At 43.8% G+C, this 26,013-nt stretch overlaps 2 protein-coding genes across 2 annotated transcripts; one reads left to right on the top strand and one right to left on the bottom strand.

Annotated features, from left to right (window-relative positions):
- Positions 1–1,098: 1,098 nt before the first annotated feature.
- Positions 1,099–23,810, bottom strand: ZKSCAN2 (zinc finger with KRAB and SCAN domains 2). The gene is made up of 7 exons (XM_025371532.1): positions 22,608–23,810; positions 21,070–21,256; positions 18,913–19,004; positions 18,122–18,248; positions 12,594–13,277; positions 8,895–9,386; positions 1,099–5,819 (listed from the first exon to the last, which is right to left on the bottom strand). The coding sequence occupies exons 1-7, from the start codon at positions 23,004–23,006 to the stop codon at positions 4,897–4,899; spliced, it is 2,904 nt and encodes a 967-aa protein (XP_025227317.1). The 5' UTR covers positions 23,007–23,810; the 3' UTR covers positions 1,099–4,896.
- LOC112613888 lies at positions 23,482–25,699 on the top strand. The gene has a single exon (XM_025369760.1). It carries the CDS (start codon positions 23,482–23,484, stop codon positions 24,667–24,669), a length of 1,188 nt encoding a protein of 395 aa, XP_025225545.1. The 3' UTR covers positions 24,670–25,699.
- Positions 25,700–26,013: the final 314 nt, after the last annotated feature.

The following is a 26,013-nucleotide window of genomic DNA, read 5'->3' as shown; positions in this document are numbered from 1 at the left end:
AAAATACAGGGGGACTCATCTAGTTATGGATAGTCTACAGACAAGGTCTCTGGGTTCCACTGCAGCACGCTGCATAGAGCAGAGGCTTATCAAGTCCACGTGACAGATACTTTGTCTGGAATTGACCTCACGTTTAGGTGAACTGGCTCTCTGGACCCACCCTATAGTTCTTCCTACAGTTCCTGATGGTATAGTTGGAAATAGATCTTCAGCAAGTGGTAAAATCTCTACCCTGCCTTTACAACCCATGCAGCTGGAGTTGGAAAGGCTAAGTGGAAGCCACTGGAACACTTCCTGTATGCCAAAATTGTCAATCAAAAGCAACGCTGAAGGATGACAGAAGATGCCACCCCCATTTGTGCCCTTTTGGGAATAAGGATTGAGTTAAAGGCACTTGAGAAACAGCAGGTGCCACAGGGTGCTCTCACTCCTCTTTTACTTCTTGAAAGCAGGAGATGAACCCCCAAGTGAAAGATGCCCTCCCTGTCCTGGGAAGAAAGAAACGTTCTTATCACAAGATGGGGAGACAAGGTCGAGGGAAATCTGTACAGACCTTGTTAAAATAATTCTTATCTTCCTTTGGTCCTCCCATATATTTTAGGTACTTTTCCACAACTGACTCTTTGTTCAATCCATAATACAGTTAGGTTTTGCTACTTCTTTGGGTCTTCATTTCTTGTGGAAACTCCCGTGTATGCTTTTATCTGTTTTGTGTTATTTCAATCCTCACGCCTAGCCTGAGACCCCAAAAGAGTAAAGTTTTGTCCTTCCTGTTACTCTATCTTCCAAGAAACTTTCAAGGCTTCTTCCACCAATTAGGCTATGGGGGAGTGCCTCAGAAACACAGGCAGCACGTGTATCCAAGGCTAATTCCCTCCTAGCACTGGAGACGACCATTACTGGGACAATGGCAGGGACAACCACCAGAGGACTGCTGCCCACAGACAGCTGTGGACTCACAAAAGACCCCTGCTACTTGCGGGCAACAGCAGTGAACTCGAATGAGACTGGAATTCTTTTCATTGGCTACAGGATCAGCTTTTATCAACTTCTTTGGATACATTATATTTTCCCTTAATAGAATGACACCCTTCAAAGTATGGCAGAAACCAATGGGAGCCATTTATTTTAGACATTTATTCCACGAACAAGTTTTCAAGAAGACATCTAAGTGAACACTGATACAAAACAATGAATCGACATCTATTTGCTCTGGGTCTTGGAATGCATTCAGAGGCAGAGGCTTCCAGTTTCACAAGTTACTCAGACACTCCTTTAGCCAGGGCTGCCCCAGCTCCTCACAGCTGAGTCTTGTCTGTCACCGGGAGCCAGACCTCCTGACAGGCTTCCTTCACTTCAGCCTACCCGCCACTGGGTATGGAGGTGCTTGGGGGGCTGCCCGCTGTGGATCATGAGGGACTTACCCTTTCTCCTTCCCAAACAAGCTCCTGGGCTGACTTTGCTGTCACAGCATCCCTTCCCTTTCCTGAAGCATGAGATGGAGTTGGTATGGCCAGATGCGGCAGGCACAGGAGAGCTGGGCCGGCAGCCTGATCTTCTAACGTCTTCCGCATCTGTATCACGCTCCACAGCCTCATGAAACATTAGAGCCACAGCAACTTGGCAATCAAGTTCAACTTCTCTTCAGATGAGGCGCCAAGGCCCAGAGAGGCTATGATGTATCGAACAACGCTCATTAAGTAGTGACAAGACTAAAACTGTCTCTTTCAGCTTCTGGTCTCATACTCATTCCACCAAGGCAGGCTGCCCTGAGCCGTTTGTGTGTGAGGTTTCCCTCTTTTAAAAACTGTTTCTTTCCAGATGAATGAATTAGGTTGAATGCATTAATAACATCACTGGTAAGAACTGGAGGTATCTGTGGCAGTAACAAAGCAAGCCTAGGTGGGACATACGAGCCCAGTTTCCAAAATGCCTTTGATAAGATGACAGTGAAAAGTTGTCAGTCTATGCTGTTTTTCAAAAACAGGATTTGACTCAATTTACAAGGAAATAAGACAAAATGAAATAAATATAGGTTGGGGTAGGTGGTTGAGGTGGGCTGTAGGTTTTGTTGAGCTTTCCAGCAGCCAGAAGAGAGACACAAAAAGCAGCTTAAGTTATAAAAATCACAGTGTTTGTGATACATACATACAGATCTACACGCATATGTAGATGTGTGTGTGTGTATATATACTGCGCTTAGGATCAGAGCTTTCCTTGGTACTGAGATCTAGATAAAAAAACCTTTTTCTATGAATCTTCATAAAGGCAATGTTATATGATCTAAAAGACACATTGATCAGAACATGATTATTCATTTTGACTTACATGTACCAGATGAAAACAAATAAAATGCAGGGAGACAAGTAGTGTTGGTCTAAAATGGGGGATAGACCTTCCATTTCAGAACAAAGTTCATCAAATTAATGTAACACATTTCCAGACAGCCCATTTACAATCAGGAGTAGAGGTAGGGGAACCCAAATTCCACCTCAGCTTGCTCCCAGGCATATAAGAGTTAAATAGAATCAGTTTGTCCCACTAGAGAGGGAAAGGCTCTTGACCCTTTCCTGCCACTGGGGAAGGGTGAGAGATGAAGGTACAGAATATGATTCTGGGCAACCTAGCGAAACTCTTCTGCAGGTGAAGGTGATGTTCTCATGACTGAGCTCCTGGCCCTCTGTAGCTGCCATGGTGTAAGTGGCCCCCCCTTTTGCTGTGATACTTCCTCTATCAACTGTGAGTTCCTTGAACCCAGGCACCATGCCCCTTCCTTCCTTTTTGTATCCTTCACTGTGGCTAGAACATGGCCTTACATATAACAGTGCTTCATATTTATGAATAAGTCATCTACTTTCCTGAATCATGCTTCCATATAATATCAATCCTGTGTACGTATTACTAAGTGGTTATTTCTATTAATGTGCATCTTCTCTAGAGCTGGAATTCCAGAACATCTACACAATATAAACACAAGCCCACTGGCACCACACACATCTTACTGTGCTATGCATACTACCAACATGGAACTGTATTTAGCATTAGAAATCTTTAACTTAGACGACACAGAAAAATCAACCTACTGAGATGTGAAAAAGTCATAACATTTCCAACAAACATAAACCAGAAACATTTATCTATGTTTACCTGAGTCACCTGCCTTCCAACAGGCCACGCCCCATTCTGGCACCATAAATTAGATTTCTTTGTACAGCACCTACCCTCCTACGTACTTTGCTGAACAAGTTTCAAAAGATTGAAAACATACCAAAAGGAACAGTATCATTTCCAGATGGCTTCAAATAAGAGCATTTGACAAAGAAAGGGAGAGATAACAGCAAAATAATCACTTACAAACAGCCCTGACTCCAGTTCCCTTTCCATTAAACTTGTGACTTCTCCCTTGCCAAAGCAAAGCCACCCTGGGTTACCTACATACTAAGGGAATAAACACCACTAGCTCCATCCTGAAGCAACTGGCCCTGGAAAATCAAATTTCTGGGTTTTATCTGCAACTTCAAAAGTGAATTAACCATGCCCCATCAGAACTTTTCCTTCAGTGTTTACTGGGTTACTGCTGGGGGTTCTCAAAGAGATTTTTCAGACAAAACAGGTAAATGAGGAAAACAAAAACAGTGTTCTGGATTTCTGGACTGAGGTTTTTATGAATGTTCCCACTTTTCACCCAGTGAGCTCTAGGGTTGTATAAGTTACTTGGGGCACTACAGTTAGGTTTCTGATGCGGTGAACAGGGACTAGAAGCCTCAGGAATAGAGACTGGGAGATTTAACAGCCAGCCCCGAGAGCACTGATCTAAGCTGAGATGGCCATCTGATCTACAGCAGGCCAAAGGAGTACAACCGGTCTTAGCAATGTTTCAGGTGTCTATTACCTCTTCCCTATCCCCTTAAAGTTTTAGAAACACTATTATTATACTGCAGTGTGGGGGTGGGAGGTACAAAATATGCCAACATACCAGTCATGTTCTAAATAAGAACCAGAGAAATTAGATAAAACTAGAACGTGTCTGAAATCCTGCTTTACTTTAGTGAGACACACCATGAACAGGCCTCCTATTCCATCTGAAGAGGGCACGGTAGTTCAGAAGAGGTCGGCAGGCGCACCCAGAGCAACTGAGAGGTAAGTGCAGGGCTACAAGAAACAGTACAAGGACCTGGCATTACTTACAGACTGGAGAAGCAGCAGCCAGGGGATTTAAGTCTTCAGGTACAGAAAAGGATGAGGGGTGATCAATTGCTTCTCACCTCCACGTAGGGCAAGGCATTAGTAACAGGACTTCAGTAACAACACAGGGATTCTGCCCTAGCTATTTGGATCAACTTCTTGACACAAAAAAAGGTACACTGTAACGGACTTCTGAGGAAAGCTATAAAATCTTCACTCTTCTTTTGTGGATCTCTTCAAAACCAAGATGGATTTGATGTAGTTCTGAGCAGACTCCTCAAAGTTCTCCCTAAATGTGAAAATCTGTTATCAAGTTGCATCCAGGATCCCATGGAGTAGGTAACAACAACAAAAAAACTTTTGGCATTTTTTATATCCTTGAAAACAACTCTCATCCACATGGAAGGATCTTGAATGTTGCCAGACTTAGCAATCCAGCTGCACTGGCCTCAACGTACTGAGGAGTATTTCATTCTGAACTTGGACAATACATCTTCTCCACATTCTTAAAGGAGAAGCCGAGACACACAGAAGAAGAGGAACAGACCGATCAAGTTAGAGGCAGAGGTGAGAACAGGATGAAAGTGTCTAGTTTATTTATATTCTCAAGTTTATCTTGGGAATTACACTTCATAGCTAAGAAAAAATTGCTTCCAAGAATGAGATTAGGGTAAAATGGCTAAAGGGGCATTTAGGAAGAGAAGATCATCATCAAAAAGTTTTCCTAAATTCATCAATCTTTCCCTTATGTGGGTTCTCAGGGCAATACAGAGATGGAGGGTATGGCAGAGGCTTTTCTCTCACATGAACTTCCCGATGTTTGGTAAGAACAGAACTCTTATTGAAACGTTTGCCACACTGGGCACATCCATAGGGTTTCTCTCCAGTGTGTATTCTCCGATGTTCTCGAAATCTTGTACAGTTACTGAAACTTTTTTCACAGTCCACACATTTGTAGGGATTCTCCCCAGTGTGAACTCTCCGGTGGGCGCTGAAATGAGAACTGTTGGTGAAGCTTTTCCCACACTCTCCACACTGATAGGGCTTCTCACCGGTGTGGGTTCTCTGATGTATAATAAGACTAGAGCTCTGACTAAAGCATTTTCCACACTCTCCGCATCTGTAGGGTTTCTCTCCTGTGTGGATTCTCTGGTGGGCACCAAAATTTGAGGAGTCATTAAAGCTTTTTCCACAGTCAAGACATTTAAAAGGTTTTTCACCTGTGTGGATTCTTTGGTGTCTGATCAGGCTCCTGCTCCTACCAAAGCACTTCCCACAGACACCACACTTGTAAGGATTCTCCTTGTGGTGGGTCATCCGGCACATCAGACGAGTGCTCCTTCCAAAGCTTTCTCCGTATTTGAGAAGTCTGTAGGGTCTCTTCCCCACAAAAGGCCTCTGATGCACAACGCCTTTCCCTAAATCTCTAGGCTGAGACATCGGCTTTCCCTGTCTAATTCCTTGAAGATTCTCCCATTGTCTTCCTGAGATGCATTCTCTTTTGTGATATTTGCTGGGGTCGGTATTCTGGGAAACAACTCTTTTAGACTTTTCTATTAATGCCCTACGCTGTTCCATGTCCTTATAAACTATCTGTGCTGGATCCTCCTTGATGCTATTTCCAATTTCAAAATCTGAAAAAAACAAAAGACAATACAAATTTCATACAAGTCTGATGTTAACCATAAACAACTTGGCTTGCAAGGCTTGATCCGCTTGCTCTCCATACACTTCTCTAACCTCAGACCATGTGACTCTTCTCTGATTCATTCTGCTGTATTTCTTTCCATTCATAAACAGGCCAATAACAGCCAGGACAGAGTAGGCCTTCAGAAATTGTTCCTGCATTATAATCCAAGCCATCATTCCCCATCCATATCCCAATTAACATGAGGGCAACCTGGCTTATCTCCCTGAAGTTCCACTCTAATTCATCCTATTTTCATAATTTCACCTCTATACTAAAGCACACTACATCACACTGATCTACAGATTAGATTCTGACCAAGTCCAAGTTCCTTGAGGGACTTGAGTAACTAAATTCCTCTACATATCTAATCGTATCCCATCCAAGAGTACCTGTTTCTTCTCAAATGTTCTTCTCACTTTATTTTTCAGGCTGTCCTATAAACCACACTAATTGAAATCTTAATTCTCACTGTTCCCCAAATTGGAATTATTTTCTCACTCTTTTCATCTACATCCCACATTCACTACATCTTGGATCCAGATTTTCTGTGAAGTTTTCTGGACAGAGAGCATGACATTGTGAAGAGAGACAAGCTTTGGAATTACACGGCTCTGGGTCTGGTCCCATCTTGGTCAGTTATGAACTGTGTGATTTTTGTATTAACTTATTATGGAAAATTCAAACACAGAAAAGTCTGGACAACAACAGTATGTATAATGAACTCCCATGAACCACTTACCTACATTTAACTATGACCTATTCATGGCCAATCCCATTTCATTTCCACTCCCACACACTCCCTGCTCCCTCCATCCAGACTACTTTGCAGCCAATTCCAGACATCACATTATTTCATCCGTAAACATTTCACAAGCTGTGCAACTTAGGCCCAATTCAGGTTGACTTGATTCCCAAACCCTTGTTCTGAAGCATCTGCTCTCCTGCCTTGTTTCTATTGCCAGTTTCAACATTACCTTCCTTCCATACATTCAGTGGAAACCACAGATAACTCTCAATCCCAAGTGCGGAGGCTGTGGCATGGGAAGCGGAAAGGAGGGCAGCCATCAATCAATCTAGTCACTTAAGTAAAAAGCCCTAACAATTCCATCTTTCACTTATTAGTACTTTTTTTGTCACCCAGGCTGGAGTGCAGTGGCATGATTATAGCTCACCACAGCCTTGACCTCCCAGGCTCAAGTGATCATCCCACCTCAACCCCCCAAGTTGCTGGGATTACAGGTGCACACCACCACTCCCAGCTAATTTTTTATTTTTTGTAGACATGGGGTCTATGTTGCCCAGGCTGGTCTTGAACTCCTGCATTCAAGCGATCCTCCCACCTTGGCTTCCCAAAGTGTTAGAATTACAGGTGTGGGCCACCACACCTGGTCTGTCAGTACTTCTTTTGAAGTTTTCTGATTGAGTTCAATGTTATTCTGGGATTTGGAGGAAGTCGCAGCCTAGCAGTTGGCTTGGAGAAAGCTTGATAATTTGATGATATGTCTGGAGCTCACTTTAAAAACAAGATTCACAAGGACTTTGTTTCCAGAGTTATCAAAGCCAGGGTTCTACAGGACTTAATTCAAGCCTTCATACTATCATTTCGCATATATATACTAAGCTAGAGTCATTTGCTTCAATAAACTAGTCCTGTATTACCCTGCACATTCAACTGATTGCCAGGGGGCTTAATGTAGTGTTATGGGAAGATGGAGCTCCTGTCCTTCAGGAGCTCACCATGTCTGCGAGATCTTACATCTAAAGTGCTCAGTGCCATAAGACAGAGACAGACAAAGTATGGGAGGTGAGACATGGAGATATGTAGAGCCAAGGACATTCAACGTGGAGGGAACATCACAAGCTAAAGTTTGGATGGGAAAGGGCTTGAGGTGTGTGTAGGAAATAGCCAGTAGTTCTGCTCTGAATAAGCACAGAGTTGAGGAAGGAAAACACTAACATGTAGACTAGAAGAGTAAGATAAGCTCAGATCAAAAATGGCTGTGAAACCTTAATAAGAGTGTGGGTGGGGAAAACTGGTTTGGAGGCTTTTACAACAGTCTAGGCAAGAGAGAGAGAAGACTGAACTAGACAGTGGCTAATGGTAACTGAAGAGGGGACAGATAGATGTGATAGTCTGGATGAGGGCGGGAGCCCACAGGGAAGAGCCATGGTGTGGTAAGGAAGATGGTGATGTTAGTTTTGAACATCTTAAGCCTGAGTTACTAGTGACAGGCCCACGAGGGCCTAAGTCAGTGGGAAACATGCAGGTGGAGCTCAGGACCAGAATAAAGTCTTTCATGTAGTCTCTGCCTCTCTTTTTTGTCTTGCACACCACATATAAGATGTTCTTCTTTTGTGCTTACTGACACTCTTCCTTCATCCAAGATTTTTCTCATGTGTAATTCCAAGTTTTTCTTCCCCACAGTACTTCCAGGAGATACAAAACCCTGTCTGACCCATACCAACAAAAACCAAGGCTGAGAACCCAAGGACTGAGTCACTCTAAAGTGAGTTCCTCCTTTGAAGAGAAGCACCATGAGAACAGGAACTTTTGGTTGGTTTGTTTTTTTCAGATGGAGTCTCACTCTGTCACCCAGGCTGGAGTGCAATGGCACAATCTCGGCTCACTGCAACCTGCGCCTCCTGGGTTTCAAGTGATTCTCCTGCCTCAGCCTTCTGAGTAGCTGGAATTACAGGTGCCCGCCACCACACCCAGCTAATTTTTGTATTTTCAGTAGAGACAGGGTTTCGCCATGTTGGCCAGGCTGGTCTCAAACTCCTGACCCCAGGTGATCCACCCGCCTCAACTTCCCAAACTGCTAGGGTTACAGGTGTAACCTGTAACCTGGCCAGGAACTGTTTTATTCACTGCTATATCCTCTGTTCTTCAAGTAGCACAGGCACTCAAATATTTGTTGAATGAAGGAATATTCATGAGCTATGTGCAAGATCTACTGATTTTTCAGTAAATCACACTTACTCCTCTTTTGGACTAAAACTCTTTGGTTTTGCACCTTACCATTTGGGCTCTGCAGCAGACCTGGAGGTCCTTGGAATTCTGGCTCTTGCATAATTTCCTCCTCGCTCATTCTCTCACTGCAAGAGTCTTCTATTACTGCCTCCTGTGAGGTGTCTTCAGGTTCCCAGCCTGTAGGTTCCTGGGGTTCAACCTCAATACCCCCTCTTTCTTGCCTTGAAGGTGATGGGACTTCTTCTGGGGTGCTGGGGAAAGGAGCAGGTGCCCGAGAGTTAATCAGGGCATCCATCTCCTTGTAGAACGCGCAGGACTCTAGCATGTGGCCATTTTTCACCTTGCGGTAACTCTTCTGAAGGCTTTTGAACTTGGTTCGGCACTGTTCTGGTGTCCGGAGGAAGCCGTACTCTCGAAGTTGTTCAGCTACAGCCCCATACAATTTGCTCTTCCGATGACAGGCTTGAAGCGCTTCATAAAACCGAGTCTCACGGAGGATATCAAGAAAAGTCTTGGTTTCTTCATAGCCCCAGTGCACACCTGCCATTTGGGGACAAAGTTCACAATGTAAGAAAGAAAAGGAGTCTGTAGCCTCTATACTATATACATTAAGAAATATAGAGGTAAAAAAAATTCCATTTACAGTGGCAACAAGAACTACAATATGCCTAGGAATAAGCTTTGCAAGAAATGAGGTCTATATAAAAATGTGTAATATCATAAAACTAGAAAAAATGACGAGACACCGTTTATGAATAGGAAGACTCAAGTTGTACAGATATCATTTCTCATATGAATCTATAGTCAAAATCCCAATCAGATTTTTAAAATTGAAATTGGTAAACTAATCTCAAAGTTTATTTGGAAGAATAAAAATGCACTCCCCAAATCTGCCATTGCTACGGTGATTAACTACACAATTTAGTTCTCTAGAAGGCTCTTTCCAAAGCGGTTAAGAATAATGACTAGAATTTCCAATAGGAAGTTTTCCCCTCAATTTTCCTACCACTTTTGTAACTAGTCTTCCTTAAGGAGCAGAACTATGTTCAGAGTAGTTTTTGGATGTCATTGAATCCTCTACTTTGAGATGAAATGATCTGCACGATAAGACTATGTTCTGCCTTTATAGCAGAATAAAACTTTTCAGGGCATATCTAAATATAATTTGTAAAACATACTTTTTGTATGTTTTGTAATCTATAGTAGGAAAAAATCTCTATCCTCTATCTTACTAGGTGGTCTCTTCCAGGCCTATGACTGGATTCCCATATTTGAGACCACCCCAAGAGTCCCAGCCTCATGTTGATGGATTTTCAGATTGGTGAGACCTGTCTAGGCCTAATGTGTCTTCCCATCTTAGCAGATGTTTATTTTTTATTTTTTGAGACATAATCTCACTCTGTTGCCCAGGCTGGACTGCAGCAGCACAATCATGGCTCACTGAAGCTTTGAACTCCTGGGCTCAAGCGATCCTCTCGCTTCAGACTCCTGAGTAGCTGGGACTACAGGAGTGTGCCACCATGCCTGGCTAATTGTTTTATTTTCTGTAGAGAAAGAGTCTCGCTGTGTTGCCCAGTTGCTCTAGAACTCCTGGCCTCAAGGGATCCTTCCAGCTCAATCTCCTAAAGTGCTAGAATTATAGGTATGAACCACCGCATCCAGCCAGATATTTCTTTTGAATGGGTTTAGTCATGAATACATTCCCTAGCCTGATTTACTTTTCCATCCTATGTAAGAATTTATAGGCTGGGTGCGGTGGCTCATGCCTATAATCCCAGCACTCTGGGAGGTCGAGGTGGGAGGATCATTTGAGGTTGGGAGTTTGAGACCAGCTTGACCAACATGGTGAAACCCCGTCTCTACTAAAAATACAAAAATCAGCCAGGTGTGGTGGTGGGCACCTGTAATCCCAGCTACTTAGGAGGCTGAGGCAGGAGAATTGCTTGAACCCACCCAGGAGGAGGAGGTTGCAGTGAGCCGAGATTGCGCCACTGCACTCCAGCCTGGATGACAGAATAAGACACCATCTCAAAAAAAAAAACAAAAAAAAAAACGAATTTATCTCTAGCTGGAGTAAAGAAACATTACTAACAACAGTGATACCAGGCAATGCTGTATTGTATTTTAGTATTTTCACAGTGCCTTCATTTATATTATTCTATTTAACACTAATAACAACCCTATGAGGTATTCTTTTTTTTTCTTTTTTTAAATTATATTTTATGTTCTAGGGTACATGTGCACAACGTGCAGGTTTGTTACATATGTATACATGTGCCATGTTGGTGTGCTGCACCCATTAACTCGTCATTTACATTAGGTATATCTCCTAATGTTATCCCTCCCCGCTCCCCCACCCCACAACAGGCCCCAGTGTGTGTGATGTTCCCCTTACTACGTCCAAGTGATCTCATTGTTCAGTTCCCATCAGAACTCAAACAAATTTACATGAAAAAAACAAAGAACCCTATCAAAAAGTGGGCAAAGGATATCAACAGACACTTCTCAAAAGAAGACATTTATGCAGCCAACAGACACATGAAAAAATGCTCATCATCACTAGCCATCAGAGAAATGCAAATCAAAACCACAATGAGATACCATCTCACACCAGTAAGAATGGCAATCATTAAAAAGTCAGGAAACAACAGGTGCTGGAGAGGATGTGGAGAAATAGGAACACTTTTACACTGTTGGTGGGACTGTAAACTAGTTCAATCATTGTGGAAGACAGTGTGGTGATTCCTCAAGGATCTAGAACTAGCAATACCATTTGACCCAGCCATCCCATTACTGGGTATATATACCCAAAGGATTATAAATCATGCTGCTATAAAGACACATGCACACGTATGTTTATTGCAGCACTATTCACAATAGCAAAGACTTGCAACCAACCCAAATGTCCATCAGTGACAGACTGGATTAAGAAAATGTGGCCCTATGAGGTATTCTTTGTCATATTTTACAGATGAGAAAATTGAAACTCAAAGTAGTTACATGATGCGTCTACTGTCGCACAGTTATTAACTGGTGATTTAATTCTGCTTCTCTCAGTCACGAAGTATTTAATATCAGCTCTCTTTTGCATGGTGTATTTGTCTGCCTTTTTAAATTTTAATGTCTCTGTATTATATTTAAGATGGTTCTCTTAAAAGCAATTAATGTCTGATAATCTTAGTCCTTTAAGTTTGGAATTAACTATATATTTGGATTTATATCTTATTTTTTTCCATCTGACTCATCTATTTTGTATTCTTTTTTCTCTTCTTTCTTGTCTTCTAATTTTAGATTACGCAAAACACGTTTATTTCATTTTTAATGAAAACCTGTTGAAACTGTTACATAATTTTGTACTGGTTATTTTAGACAATGTAATAATGCATGCTTGACTTATTATAATCCAATACAATTGATTGCTTTATGCCAATTATCAGATAATACTAGATCCTTAGCACCCTTTAACTCCATTTGTCTTCCTTCCACGAGGACCCAAACACTCAAAATCCATGCTGTGCTCTAAAGTGAAAACGATTCCTCCATGGCTGCTCGGAGCTGTTACTCTCTGACTGCAATAGGGGTAGCAGCAAGCACTTGAGAGTACTTCAGTGATGTGGCCACACCACAGTGAAAGTGGTGAGGTGTGTGTGACAGCACCCCCCTGGGTTTGGTCACTTCTGGTCTACTCCTTTTTCCACAAGATCACACATCTGTTTTCTTACAAGAGAAACAAAGCACAATTCTTACCACTGAGGTTCTGAAATAAGACAGGGGCACCATGGATTTCAGACTTGCGGATAAATTCAACGCCCATTTCATCACCATCAGAATCTTCTGCAGCTTCCTCCTCCTCCACCAAGCTGATGTGTTCCTTACCACTGATGGCAATTCTCTTCAGTCTGGGGAGAGGTATCATCTCCTTTGGCTTATCAGTGGACGAAGCATGGGCTGCAGGGTTCAACAAAGCATCCATGTCCTCAAAGAAGGCGCAGGGTTCTAGCATGTGGCCATTTCTCACCTTTCGATAGCTTTTCTGGAGACTTTTGAACTTGGTTCGACACTGTTCTGGGGTTCGAAGGAAGCCACATTCTCGCAACCATTCAGCCACAGCACCATACACCTGGCTATTTCGGGGACAGGCCTGAAGTGTTTCATAAAAGCGAGACTCTTTGAGAATTGCCAGGAAAGTCTTGGTTTCCTCATAGCTCCAGTGGACACCTGCTATCTTTTCATCTTCTAAACCCCACTGCTGCTGCTCTCTCCATGTTTTTCCTGTACTCCTTGCAGGGACCTGAATAGCATGAACTGACTTTTCCTTGACGTAGTTGCTTCGTAGGATACTTCTCTTGTTAGAGGAATGCAGACCTAGAGTCCATGGCTCCCTTCTCTGTTCCAACCGGGCTATCTTGTTAGATGTAGACGCTGTACTTCCTATAGTAAAAGAAACATATTTCATGGTAGACATATAAATCATTACTGCATGCCTCAATCTTCTGCTGTCACATACTCTCCTGGGCCACTTGTTCACACCCAAACCTTTCTCAGCTGTGACACTGCACATTTATTTTTACATGACTTCCTTGGTACAAACACCTACTAACTTACATGATCATTTTACTTCTCATGTATGTACCATTTCTTTTCGTAGCTAGTTCTTAAAAGAAAACCTTTAAGGGTAAGAATATACATTTTTAATCTTTGATTCCCTCTCAGTAGCCAATGTTGTGTTAGGTTCAGGGTATGCTTCTACTCAGTATTTGTTACTTGTAAAATAAAGTGAATATTTTCCCCACATTCCCCTCTATGCCCACCCCAACATACATACATATATATGTACTGGGACTACAAGAGATGAGAAGTCAAGAATTTTTTGTTAAACTGTATTACAAATCTATAGTAATCAAAACAGTATGGTACTGGTATGAAAACAGACACAAAGACCAGTGGAACAGAATAGAGAGCCCAGAAAGCAATCCATGCATGTATGGCTAAATAATCTTTGACAGAGTGCCAAGAATACATCACTAGGAAAAAGTCATCTTTTCAACAAATGGTGCTGGGAAAACTGGATATCCAGATGCAAAAGAATGAAACTGGACCCCTCTCTTACACGACTCACAAAACTGAACTCAAAATGGATTAAGCCTTAAATGTAAGACCTGAAACCATAAATCTCCTAGAAGAAAACACAGGGGACAAAGCTCCTTGACAGTGGTCTTGGCAATAATTTTTTTGGATATGACATGAAAACACAGGCAATGAAAGCAAAAATAAATGAGTGGGACCATATCAAACTACAAAGCTTCTGTACAGCAAAAAAAATCTAATCCAAAACAACAACAACAAAAAGTCAACAAAGTGATGAAAAAATCTATGGAATAGAAGATTTGCAAACCACTCATCTGCTAAGGGGTCAATATCTAAAATATACAAGGAACTCCTACAATTCAATAGCAAAATAACAACAAACCAAACAATCTCATTAAAAAATAAGCCAAATGAATAGACATCTTCCCAAAGTAGACATACAAATGGCAAATACGTACAGGAAAAGGTGCTCAACATCGCTAATCATCAGGGAAATGCAAATCGAAGCCACAATGAGATATCACTTCATACCTTTCAGAATGGGTATCATCAAGGAGACAAAAATAAGAAGTGTTGGTGAGAAGAAAATGAAACCTCTGAATATTGTTGGCGGAGTTGTGAATTGGGAAGTCATTATGGAAAACAGTACAGAGGTTCCATAGAGAACTAAAAATACAATTACCATATGATCCAGCAATCCTGCTACTGGGTATATATGCAAAAATATTAAAATTAGTAGGCCAAAGAGGCACTACCATGTTCACTGCAGCATTATTCACATATAGCTAAGATACGGAAGCAACCAGGAGGCTGAATGGATAAAGAAAATGTGGTCTATATACACAAAAGAATACTATTCCGCCTTAAGAAAATTCTGCCTTTTGCAACAACATGGATGAACATGGAGGACATATGTTAACTAAGGTAAGCCAGGCACAGAAAAGACATATATCATATGATCTCACTTTCTTGGCAGGATCTAAAAATGTCCAACTCATAGAAGTAGAGAGTAGAAGATGGTTACCAGAAGCTGGGGGAGGAGGAGGGAGGAATGGGGAAAGTGGAGATTTGATCAAAGGGTACAAAATTTCAGTTAGATGGGAGGAATAAACTTTAGTAATCTATTATACAGATTTAGTAATCTATTACATAGTGACTATAATATGTAGTAATGCTTTGTCTATTTCAAAATTGCTAAAAGAGTAGATTTTCTTTTATTTTTGAGGCAGAGTCTCGCTCTGTCACCCAGGCTGGAATGCGGTGGCACGATCTCAACTTGCCTATGCCTCCTGGGTTCAAGCGATTCTCCTGCCTCAGCCTCCCAAGTAGCTGGGATTACAGGTGCCCACCACCACACCCGGCTAATTTTTGTATTTTTAGTAGAGATGTTGTTTTGCCACATTGGCTAGGCTGGTCTCAAACTCCTGACCTCAGGTGATCCACCTGCCTCGGCTTCCAAAAGTGCTGAGATGACAGGCATGAGCCACTGTGACTGGTCTAAAAGAGTAGATTTTAGATATTTTCACCATGGGAAAATAAGTATGTAAAGTGATAATTTTTTTTTTTTTTTTAGACAAATTCTCCCTCTGTCCCTCAGGTTGGAGTGCAGTGGCAGGATCTCAGCTCACTGCAACCTCCGCTTCCTGGGTTCAAGCAATTCTCCTGCCTCAGCCTCCTGAGTAGCTGGGACTACAGGTGCACACTGCCATGCCCGGATAATTTTTGTATTTTCAGTAGAGACAGGGTTTCACTATGTTGGCCAGGCTTGTCTTGAACTCCTGACCTTGTAATCCACCCACCTTGGCCTCCCAAAATGCTGGGATTACAGGCATGAGCCACCATGCCACGCTGAGGTGATGGATTTGTTAATTAGCTTGATTTAATCATTCCCCAATGTAAACATGTATCAAAACATCACATTGTACCCTGTAAATATATACAATTATCTGTCAATTAAAAAAAGACAAATAACAAGGTTTTGGAGAAAAGGGAATCGTCGTGCACTACTGGTGGGAATGTAAACAGGTACAGCCATTATGGAAAACATTAGGGAGGCTCCTCAAAATATCAGAACTACAATATGATCCAGCAATCCCACTTATGGTATATACCCCAAGGAGACAAAATCAGCATCTTGAAGAGATAGCCATACTCCTGTGTTCACAGTTCACAGTGAATAGTCACTGGACTATTCACAATAGTCTAGACATGGAAACAACCCAAGAATCTGCTGACAAATGAATACTGAAAATATGAAAATACAGGAAAAAATATATATAATGGAGTACTAGTCAGTCATAAAAAAGGAGAAGCCTGGGCGCAGTGGCTCAATGCCTATAATCCCAGCACTTTGGGAGGCCAAGGTAGGTGGATTACAAGGTCAGGAGTTCGAGACCAGCCTGGTCAACATAGTGAAACCCCATCTCTACTAAAAATACAAAAATTAGCCGGGCATGGTGGCATGCACCTGTAGTCCCAGCTACTTGGGAGGCTGAGGCAGGAGAACTGCTTGAACCTGGGAGGCAGAGGTTGCAGTGAGCCGAGATTACACCACTGCACTCCAGCCTGGGTGAGAGTAAGACCCTGTCTCAAAAAAAAAAAGGAAATCCTGCCATTTGTGACAACACAGATGAACTTGGAGGGCATTGTGCTAAGTGAAATAAACCAGAGAGAGGAAGACAAATATGATCTCACTTACATGTGGAATCTAAAATGCTGAACTTAGAGAAAGCGAGAACAGTGGTTGCCAGAGGCTTAGGTAAGGGGAGATGTTGGTCAAAGGGTATAAGCTTTCAGTTATATGATTAATAAATTCTAATTATCCAGCATGATGGTTACAGTTAATAATATTATAGTGTATACCTGAAATTTACTGAGAGTGTAGATCTTAAGTGTTTTCAACACACAAGTACATAACCATGTAAGGTGATGGATGTGTTAACTCAAACGTGGTTATTATTTTACAACGTATATGTACAAAAAATCATCAAGTTGCAATATGATATTCTTAAATATACACAATTTTATTTGCATATATATACATATATATATTTTTTGAGATGGAGTTTCGATCTTGTTGCCCATGCTGGAGTGCAATGGTGTGATCTCAGCTCACCGTAATCTCCGCCTCCTGGGTTCAAGCTATTCTCCTGCCTCAGCCTCCCAAGTAGCTGGGATTACAGGCATGTTCCACCATGTCCAGCTAATTTTGTATTTTTAGTAGAGATGGGGCTTCACCATGTTGGTCAGGCTGGTGTTGAATTCCTGACCTCAAGTGATCCGTCTGCTTTGACTTCCCAAAGTGCTGGGATTACAGGCATGAGCCACTGTGCTTGGCCTTATTTGCATATATTTAATAAACATTAAATTTATTTGTACCCCAGTAAAGCCAAAAAAAATAGGTAGAAGAACCTAATTTCCAAACAAAAACTTACAGGAACCCACAAATACATACATCAAAGAAATAAAATTGACTTGTTTTGCTTAAGGAGGTTGAGGGTGGGTGGGCAAAAAAAGCCTTAGAGCTTATTATAGAGCTTTGTGGTCCTGAGACACATCAAAGATGTCTTTCTCCTCAAAAGAGATTGAGATCCACTCTTCTATTACATGAAGGGGAAAGATAATCTGTGACTTCACATTTGAAAATTATTGGTACAGATACATTTTCATAAGTATTTATTGAAAACAAAATATTTCATTAATAACGTATTTCATTTAAAAAAGCAACTTCTGAAGACATTTTGGTGAGGTTAATAGGAAAGAGCTGTTAAGAACAGAAAGCAAATTGAGAATGTGCCAGCTTACAATACAAAAGAGATGAACATGTCGTAATTTGAATCCTAGCTACATTGCTTCCTTCACTTTTTGATCAGGGGAAGTTCCTTAAGCTCTCTAAGCCTCAGTTTCCTATGGAATAATACCATTTACTGTACTATACCATTTTATATAATACAAATATGACATTCATATGTAACTCCTCTCCAATGTTTTAATCACTAAATTATTATTATTTTTTTTACTGGAAGAAGGAATGGGTGAGGGAAGAGAACCTGGCTAAGTAATTACACTACACAATCCTTAGAGATCCTTTAAGTGTTAACATTTATATCTGACTATCTTCCAATCAGTACAAATGAATACATTAGAAAGCCCCAAGTCTTATATTTGGAAAGGGAAGGAATCCTTACCCAGGGAGACCATGTTCCCAACATTCTCCTTCCTGAAATCCCGGTAGAGGTCCCTGTGGGCAGGAATCTGATGCACACTCTTTTTGTAGGAAAAGCCTCTGGCCACGTGGACATCTTTCACTGGTTCCTGTAATGACACTAACACCAATGACTACCAAGATAACTGCACAGGTCTTCAAAGGATGAACAATCATGGATGAGGCAGAGAAGGACCCTAAATAAGAACTGAAATCGACGAACAAGTGGATAGTTTGTGCCAAATGAAGCAGAAGAGAAAGAATCATAAGATGACAAGATAAGCAAGATGATCCAGCAAGGAGTCTCATTACTCAGAAGACTGGGTCCCATCTTTTTGGGAAAAGGAGTAATGGGGAAAAAGTCTCTTGTGGAGAGTATAAAAATTTGAGGACAGTGAAGGCACAGAAAAGCATTGTGCCTAAATACCCTAGTAAGGAAGGCCAGAGAAGACAATTATGGCAGGGCATGGTGGCTCACACCTGTAATCTCAGCACTTTGGGAGGCCGGGGTGGGCGGGTCACTTGAAGTCAGGAGTTTGAGACCAGCCTGGGCAACATGGTGAAACCCCGTCTCTACTAAAAATATGAAAACTTAGCCAGGTGTGGTGGCATGCACCTGCGGTCTCAGCTACTCAGGAGGCTGAGGGAGGAGAATCGCTTGAACCCGGGAGGCAGAGATGGTTGCAGTGAGCTGGTATCGTGCCACTGTACTCCAGCGTGGGTGACAGAGTGAGACTCCATCTCAAAGAAAAAAAAAAGACAATTACAATGTACCTGGGACCCAGCAGGAAGCCGTGTGGTTGTCACTTCCTGATCTAGGGTATTCCATTCATCAGCAAGGGCAGGAACCCAGGGAGAAGGCCGAGCTGTAAGAATAGAAAGAAACGATTAGTAATCTGGGCTTCGACCCTTTAATTCATGCTGTCTCTCGTTTTAAGAGAAGAGTATGTATTGAAACACCAACAAATATAAATTCACCATTTTCTCTATGAGTTGAGAACAATGCCCAGAACCACAGTACGCTAAAGCTGGGATCATAACCTCAAATTCTTTCTGGGGGTAAGCAAGTAAAGTACAAGATGAAGGGGGCCAGGTAAGGACTGTGGGAACTGGAGAGCACACATCTGATTGAAAGGGCACCGCCAATGCTCAGGTCCCACTCACGTCTCAGTGTGAGACTATGGCTGTGGTTCCTCCCCTCCTTCCCTTCCCCCCTCTTCTCTTTCCCTTCCTTTCCCTTCCTCCCTCTCTGTCTCTCTCTCAGAGTCTCTCTCTCTCAACCATGGACATTTGCAATGCATTCCATCATAATATAAATTTGGGGAGGCATAAAAAAGTATAGTAGTACCGAATCTTGTCTCTCAGTGAAGAGCTGTGTAAGTCAGACATACTTGAGGTTTAAAAATAATTGTGCCATTCTGGGGGAAAGGAAACTAACATTTATTGAGCACTATTATGCACTGGCTCCTTTACGCTGCCTCATTTAATCTGCACTAATGGCCTTGTTACTTCCCTTTTAAAGATGAGAGGACTGGGCGCAGTGGCTCACGCCTGTAATTCCAGCACTTTGGGAGGCCAAGGCGGGCAGATCACCTGACATCAGGAGTTCAAGAGCACCCTGGCCAACATGGTGAAACCCCGTCTCTACTAAAAACACAAAAATTAGCCAGGTGTGATGGCACACGCCTGTAATCCCAGCTACTCAGGAGACTGAGGCACGAGAATCGCTTGAACCTGCGAGGTGGAGGTTGCGGTGAGTCGAGATCGTGCCATTGCACTCTAACCTGGAGCAAGACTCCACCTCAAAGAAAAAATAAAATAAAATAAAATAAAGATGAGAGAGTGGAAAGTCTGAGAAGTATCCTGACCACGGCCTCATACATTAAAAAAAAAATGGCAGAGCTAGGTTTTGAATCGAGGTCTGTCTGCCTCTAAAGCCTAAGCTCTTAGTCTCTGTGCATTCATGTTCCTTTTCATATTATTTGCCCAAGTTCACAGACAGAGGGTGGCAGAGACAAGATATAAACAGAAGACTTCTGACGGCAGGTCCAGTGATGTTTCCCTTCCTCTCTTTAAGCCTGAGATGAAGCCACAGTTCAGGAGATAGAGAGATCACTGTGGACTGGGAAGGACAAGGTATTCATTTCCTAGTATTTGACCTGATTCATTAATGTGCAGTGCAGCTATGAATGTCAGCGGTCCCTCCTCTGCAAAGTCTTAACTGTTTAACCCTCTCGTATGCCACTTCTGTGATGCCTTGTGAGTCAAACTTCAAACACAAATGTCTTGTTCCCTTTCAAACAGCTTTTTGACTTGTTTAGTCAGCCAAGAGCACATACACATGGCAGGACTGAAAAACACAAGATTACTGTAGTGCCTCGGCCTCCCAAAATGTTGGGTTTACGATGTGAGTCACTGTGTCTAGCTGTGGAGAGTTTAAATACCACCACAAGATCTCATAGCTGGTCCAGGCAATCTGTTTCCCCAGTTTGGATCTTTTTTTTTTTTTTCTTTTTTTGAGACACGGTCTCGCTCTGTCACCCAGGCTGGAATACAGTGGTGTGATCATGGCTCACTGCAGCCTCAACCTCCTGGGCTCAAGCGATCCTCCTGACTCAGTCTTCTGAGTAGCTGAGACCACAGGTGCACGCCATCACACTCGACTAATTTTTTTTTTTTTTTTTTTTTTTTGCAATTTTGTAGAGACTGGGTTTTCCCATGGTTCCCAGACTCAGTTTCCAACTTTATGATACCTTTTCACTTATATTGCACATGTTCCTAATTCTTGAAGTGAACAAAATCTTTCTCCTTAAATACTCTATTTTGAATATGTATCTGGGAGGCCCTCCACTGGGCATTCACAGCGTTGGGGGTACCATGGAAATCTGCCCCAGCCTCTGCACTGGGCATGCTCCAAGTCTTCCCTCTTACCATTCTTCGGTAAGGGCCGACGTTCTCGCTTTCGGTTCAGTTGTTCCTGGTGTACTGAGTGGAGGCTTCCAGCTTCCTCCCGAGACACCACCCTGGGTTGGGTCTCTACCTGCTCTGGCTGGAAGTCTGCCACCTCCCACGCTGCTCCAAGTAGGGCATGCTTCTCCGGGTGCACGGGACTGCTGACCTGAGAAATGAAGTCAATACCATAAGAGGGAGTAAAACAGGCCCATATCAGGGCGAAATTCTCCTAGGAAAGACATCAAAGAAGGACAGAGACATGAGAAGGAATGAAAATTCCACTCCATCCCCAATGGAGTATCTGAGAGCGCTGGGCTAAGAGTACTGTCCAGCAGTCTGGGTGTAAGGTAACAGAAGAGCATTCTCTTTTCTGAAACAGAGTTTCGCTCTTGTTGCCCAGGCTGGAGTGCAATGGCACGATCTTGGCTCACTGCAACCTCCACCTCCCAGGTTCAAGCAATTATCCTGCCTCAGCCTCCCAAGTAGCTGGTATTACAAGCATGCACCAATACACCTGGCTAACTTTGTATTTTTTTTAGTAGAGATGGGGTTTCACTATGTTGGTCAGGCTGGTCTCGAATTCCTGACCTCAGGTGATCAACCCGCCTCAGCCTCCCAAAGTGCTGGGATTACAAATGTGAGCCACCACGCCCAGCCAGAGTAATCTTTATTACTAAACAGAGGGGGAAATCTGTCAGGAGTGAAAGAGCCTCCTTGTTGCTAGAATAGATATTATTTGACTCTTTATATTTGTTAAATTCGCAAAGAAGTAAAAGTTACCAGGACATGAATATATTCACTAGTGAAATGAAAACTTCCAAAATTAATATCCACATCTATCTGTCTAGCCCTGACGAACACAGGAAACTGCTGATAGATCTATACACAATGCAAGTCCGGTGCAAGGTGAAACTGCAAATCTTGCAAATACTGCAGGATTTCACGAGGTTCATGAAAGGGAGGTTGAAGAACAACTAGAAGAGCATGCAAGCCACTGAGAAATGAAGATGTGGCAGTTAGACTGGAGGAGAGTGACAGAAATGACAGCATGAGAGCACTTCAGAAGACACTGAGTGGAATAGTAAATGCTTGGAGACAGCTCTGGGATAACGAATGAAGTCTTTTTTATTTATTTATTTATTTTTAAAGGGGGAACAGAATAGCCTTTTTTGATCAAAATGCGTAAGTGAACCTCTATGACGCAAAACCATATTGTTCTCTTACATTGTTTTGTTGCAAACATTATGCCAATGATGACGATAAATGCTTAGGTGAATAACGTCTGGTTTCCATTGCAAGGTAATATTTCAACCAAAGCTTTTACTTTTGTATTTCATATGAAACTCTGATCCCCTTTTAAGTGGATTCACTTAAAGTGAAAAGATCCCCTTACAGGGTCTTTTATTAGTACCATTTATCTTTCTCTGAAAAGCACTTCTTTCTACAATACATCCTGCCCACATGCCTTTCCCATTCCCTTTTTTCTAAGTACAAAAATTTGGAAAATCCTCTCTCACCTGCTGCCTTAGTCTTCCAGTCTCTTTTTCCAAATGCACTACCAGGGCCACCGCTTCCTCTCCACTTTGCGGACACTGCTTCTGTGCCCAAGCCTGAATCTTCTCGGGTAAAATGGTGAGAAACTGCTCAATCACCAGCAGCTCAAGTATTTGCTCCTTGGAACGCATTTCTGGCTTCAGCCACCGGCAGCAAAGTTCCCAGAGTTTACTGAAAGCTTCATGGGGTCCGGTCACATCCTCGTAACAGAATTGCCTGAAGCATTTGCGGAAGGTCTCACAGCTATCCGATCCTTCCAGAATGGGCTCTGATGCCCACTCGGGGTCCTTTTCCATCTTCATTATTAGGCATCCCTCAACCTCCAGGGGCGAGTCGATCTGAGAGTCGAGGGCTACAGCCATGCTGCAGCCCAGGGGTCAATTTCACGTCTAGCTCAAGGTGGGGACCCAAAGAAGACGCCAAGCGCTCCCTGCTTAATCTTCCTGGGAGTGTGGTAAGGTAGGGAGGTAAAAACGGCCAGGTCAGCAGGAACAGGGTATTCCAGGCTGATTAATCAAATCTATGCTAGGCCCTTGAAAAGGTGAATGTATACCCTAAGATGCAAAAGCCCGGCCTTTTCTCCAAACAAGATGTGACCCCGCAATGTGGTTTTCCAGGGTGCATCCCTCTTAGTGCAAAGTCGGAAACCGGGAGGCTGGCGGACTGGTAGAAAAATGAAGCTGGTTGAGGAAAGGCTGGGCGGAGGCGGACAGCCGGGCCAGGAGGGGGTGTGTCCGCTACTCCAGGGTCGGGCTCCGAGAGGCGAGGCCCCGAGTGGGTGGGGCCGGATGTGCAGGCCCCGCCCGGCGCCAGAGTCCGGGCTCGGGTCACGGCAGCATGCCCGGGCCGCTGCGGGTGCCGCTGGGGCCTGGCGGAGTCCGAGAGCGGCGCCGGGCTCTTTCGGGCCCACTACGGCCCCAACCGTCCTCAGGAAACCTCTGCCCACTGAGGAAAGGCCGCAAAAACCGTTCCGCTCGGAGGGGAGAAGAGCCGCAGGCCGAAGCTAGGCCTCGCAGGGGGCAGCGGCCGCCTCCTCGCGTTCGGCCTCGTCCACTCGGCCCGCGGAGAGCGCGGGGGGCGCTGGGAGCCGCAGCCACGCATGCGCCGCCTGCCACCAAGCGCCGCGGGGCCCGCGCGAGGCGTTCTCGCGGGCGAGGGGCTGGGGGAGGGGGCCCGTGTGGAGGACTCTCGCGAGAGCGCGCTGCGCGGCGACTGGGCGCCGAGGGTCCTCCCGGGGCGGAGGGACACAGAGGGACTCTAGGGCACCTGCCATCGCGAACAGTATGGAAGCGGGAGGCGAGTGCCGCTTCAGGCGGAGAATCCAGGCGGTGGCGGGACCTCCCTGAGGCGGAGTTGCTGCCACCGAGGCCTGGCTGCCGGGGAAGAAGAGCACGGGAGCGCGGACTCGTGTTGCTGGCGGAGGGACACGGAGTTGCGGCGGAGGGATTTGGGCCGTGTTCCTGGACCAGGGCCGCGGTCGGGGCTGGAGTGGGTCACCAGACGCCGTGGGACTTTTTTGCCCTGGCGGAGGCGCACGTGTGGCCTTTGCCTTTGCCTGCGGAGGGATCTGTGCGTGGCTCCAGGTCTTTCCTGGCGCTGTCCCAGCTCAGTGCTTTTTTGTTGCCCCTGGCGTTGGGGAGGTGGATGTGGTCGAGCTTGAGGAGAAGGGGGCAGAGGGGTCTCGGGGCCAGCGTTCCGCCACCCAGGCCCGAGCTTGCTCCCTCATGGTGCTGCCCCTGTCCCCGATTTCATAGACCGGCTTTCCCTCTCGAGCACCTACTATGTGCCAGGCTGCGCTTTGCGCGCTTGGCAGAGGCAACAGTGTCACCAGGGGGTGCTGGTTTCTGCCCAAGGGGCTTTTGTCTGTCCCTTGTTGCAGAGCTAGCGCATGAGACCAAGTGTGTCAGGCCGTTCAGCCTTCAGTGGCCATGGAATTGGAGAAGTGGAAGCGTAGCTCGCAAGTCAAGCTCTCAGCTCTTGAAAACTGAGAAGTTACAGGTAATAGGGAGTGTTGACGAAAAGTAAAACTGAAATATTTGAAGAGATTTATTCTGGACTAAATACGAGTCACCGTGGCCCGTGACACAGCCCTCAGGAGGGCTTGAGAACATGTGTCAAAGGTGGTCGGGGTGCAGCTTGTTTTTATACGTTTTAGGGAGGCATGAGACATCAATCAAATACATTAAAGAAATACATGGGTTTGGTCCAGGAAGGCAGGACAACTCAAAGGGGTGGGGGCTTCCAGGCTATAGGTAAATTTAAACATTTTGTACTTGACAATTGGTTGAGTTTGTCTAAAGACCTGGGATTGATAGAAAGGAAATGTACAGGTTAAGATAAAAGTGGAGACCAAAGTTCTTTTGAAGTCTTATGGTGGCTGCCTTTAGAGATAATAGATGACAAATGTTTCCTATTCAGATCTTCAAAAGGTGTTAGACTTTTAGTTAATCTGTTTAGGATTGGGAAGGCCTGGAAAAAAAAGATCTAGCTATGTTAATACATGTTCTTTACAGAGGCACATTTTCCCCCACAAAGGATAGGTTTTGGGGGAAAATGCTGTCCTTTATGGAAGAAATTGCAAAATAGGGCAAAGAAACATGTTTTGGGGTAAAATATTTTGACTTTCTTCTTTGTCACGTAATGTTATGCCAGAGTCAGATTGGAAAGTAAGTCGTCATATATAGGGTTAAATAAAGCCCATCTGATGAATATTTATGGTTTGTAGGGCATGACTCCCCAGATCCCTTAGATAGGAATTTGGGCAGGATTTAGAAAATCAGAGTTTAGGCCGGGTGTGGTGGCTCACGCCTGTAATCCCAGCATTTTGGGAGGCCAAGGCAGGTGGATCACTTGAGGTGAGAAGTTCAAGACCAGCCTGGCCAACATGGTGAAACCCCGTCTCTGCTAAAAATACAAAAATTAACTGGGCATGGTGGTACACACCTGTGATTCCAGCTGCTCGGGAGGCTGAGGTGTGAGAATTGCCTGAACTCGGGAGGCAGAGGTTGCAGTGAGCCGAGATAGTGCCACCACACTCCAGCTTGGGTGACAAATTGAGACTGGGTCAAAAACAAAACAAAACAGAGAACAAAAAACATACAAATCAGAGCTTAGTCCTCAGGTGTCCTTAATGAAGGGGTTGGGCATTAAGAGCAAGGCAAGGAGGCAGAAGGAACGCTTGAGCCCGGGAATTGGAGACCAGCTTGGGCAACATGGCAAGACCCTGTCTCTAAAAAAATAAAAAATAAAAAAATAAAAAGAACAGGAGGCGGAATATTCATGTTTTTTCTTGGGAAGGGAGGTAGATTTTCCTGGAATCAAGGAGCTAACCTGTTTTTTTGTCCTTTTCGGGTCATGATGGTGATTGTC

The sequence above is a fragment of the Theropithecus gelada genome, chromosome 20, assembly GCF_003255815.1.
Source record: "Theropithecus gelada isolate Dixy chromosome 20, Tgel_1.0, whole genome shotgun sequence".
Taxonomy (NCBI): Eukaryota; Metazoa; Chordata; class Mammalia; order Primates; family Cercopithecidae; genus Theropithecus; species Theropithecus gelada.
Note: the sequence above shows the minus strand (reverse complement) of the source record. Positions and strands in the feature narration are given on the sequence as shown.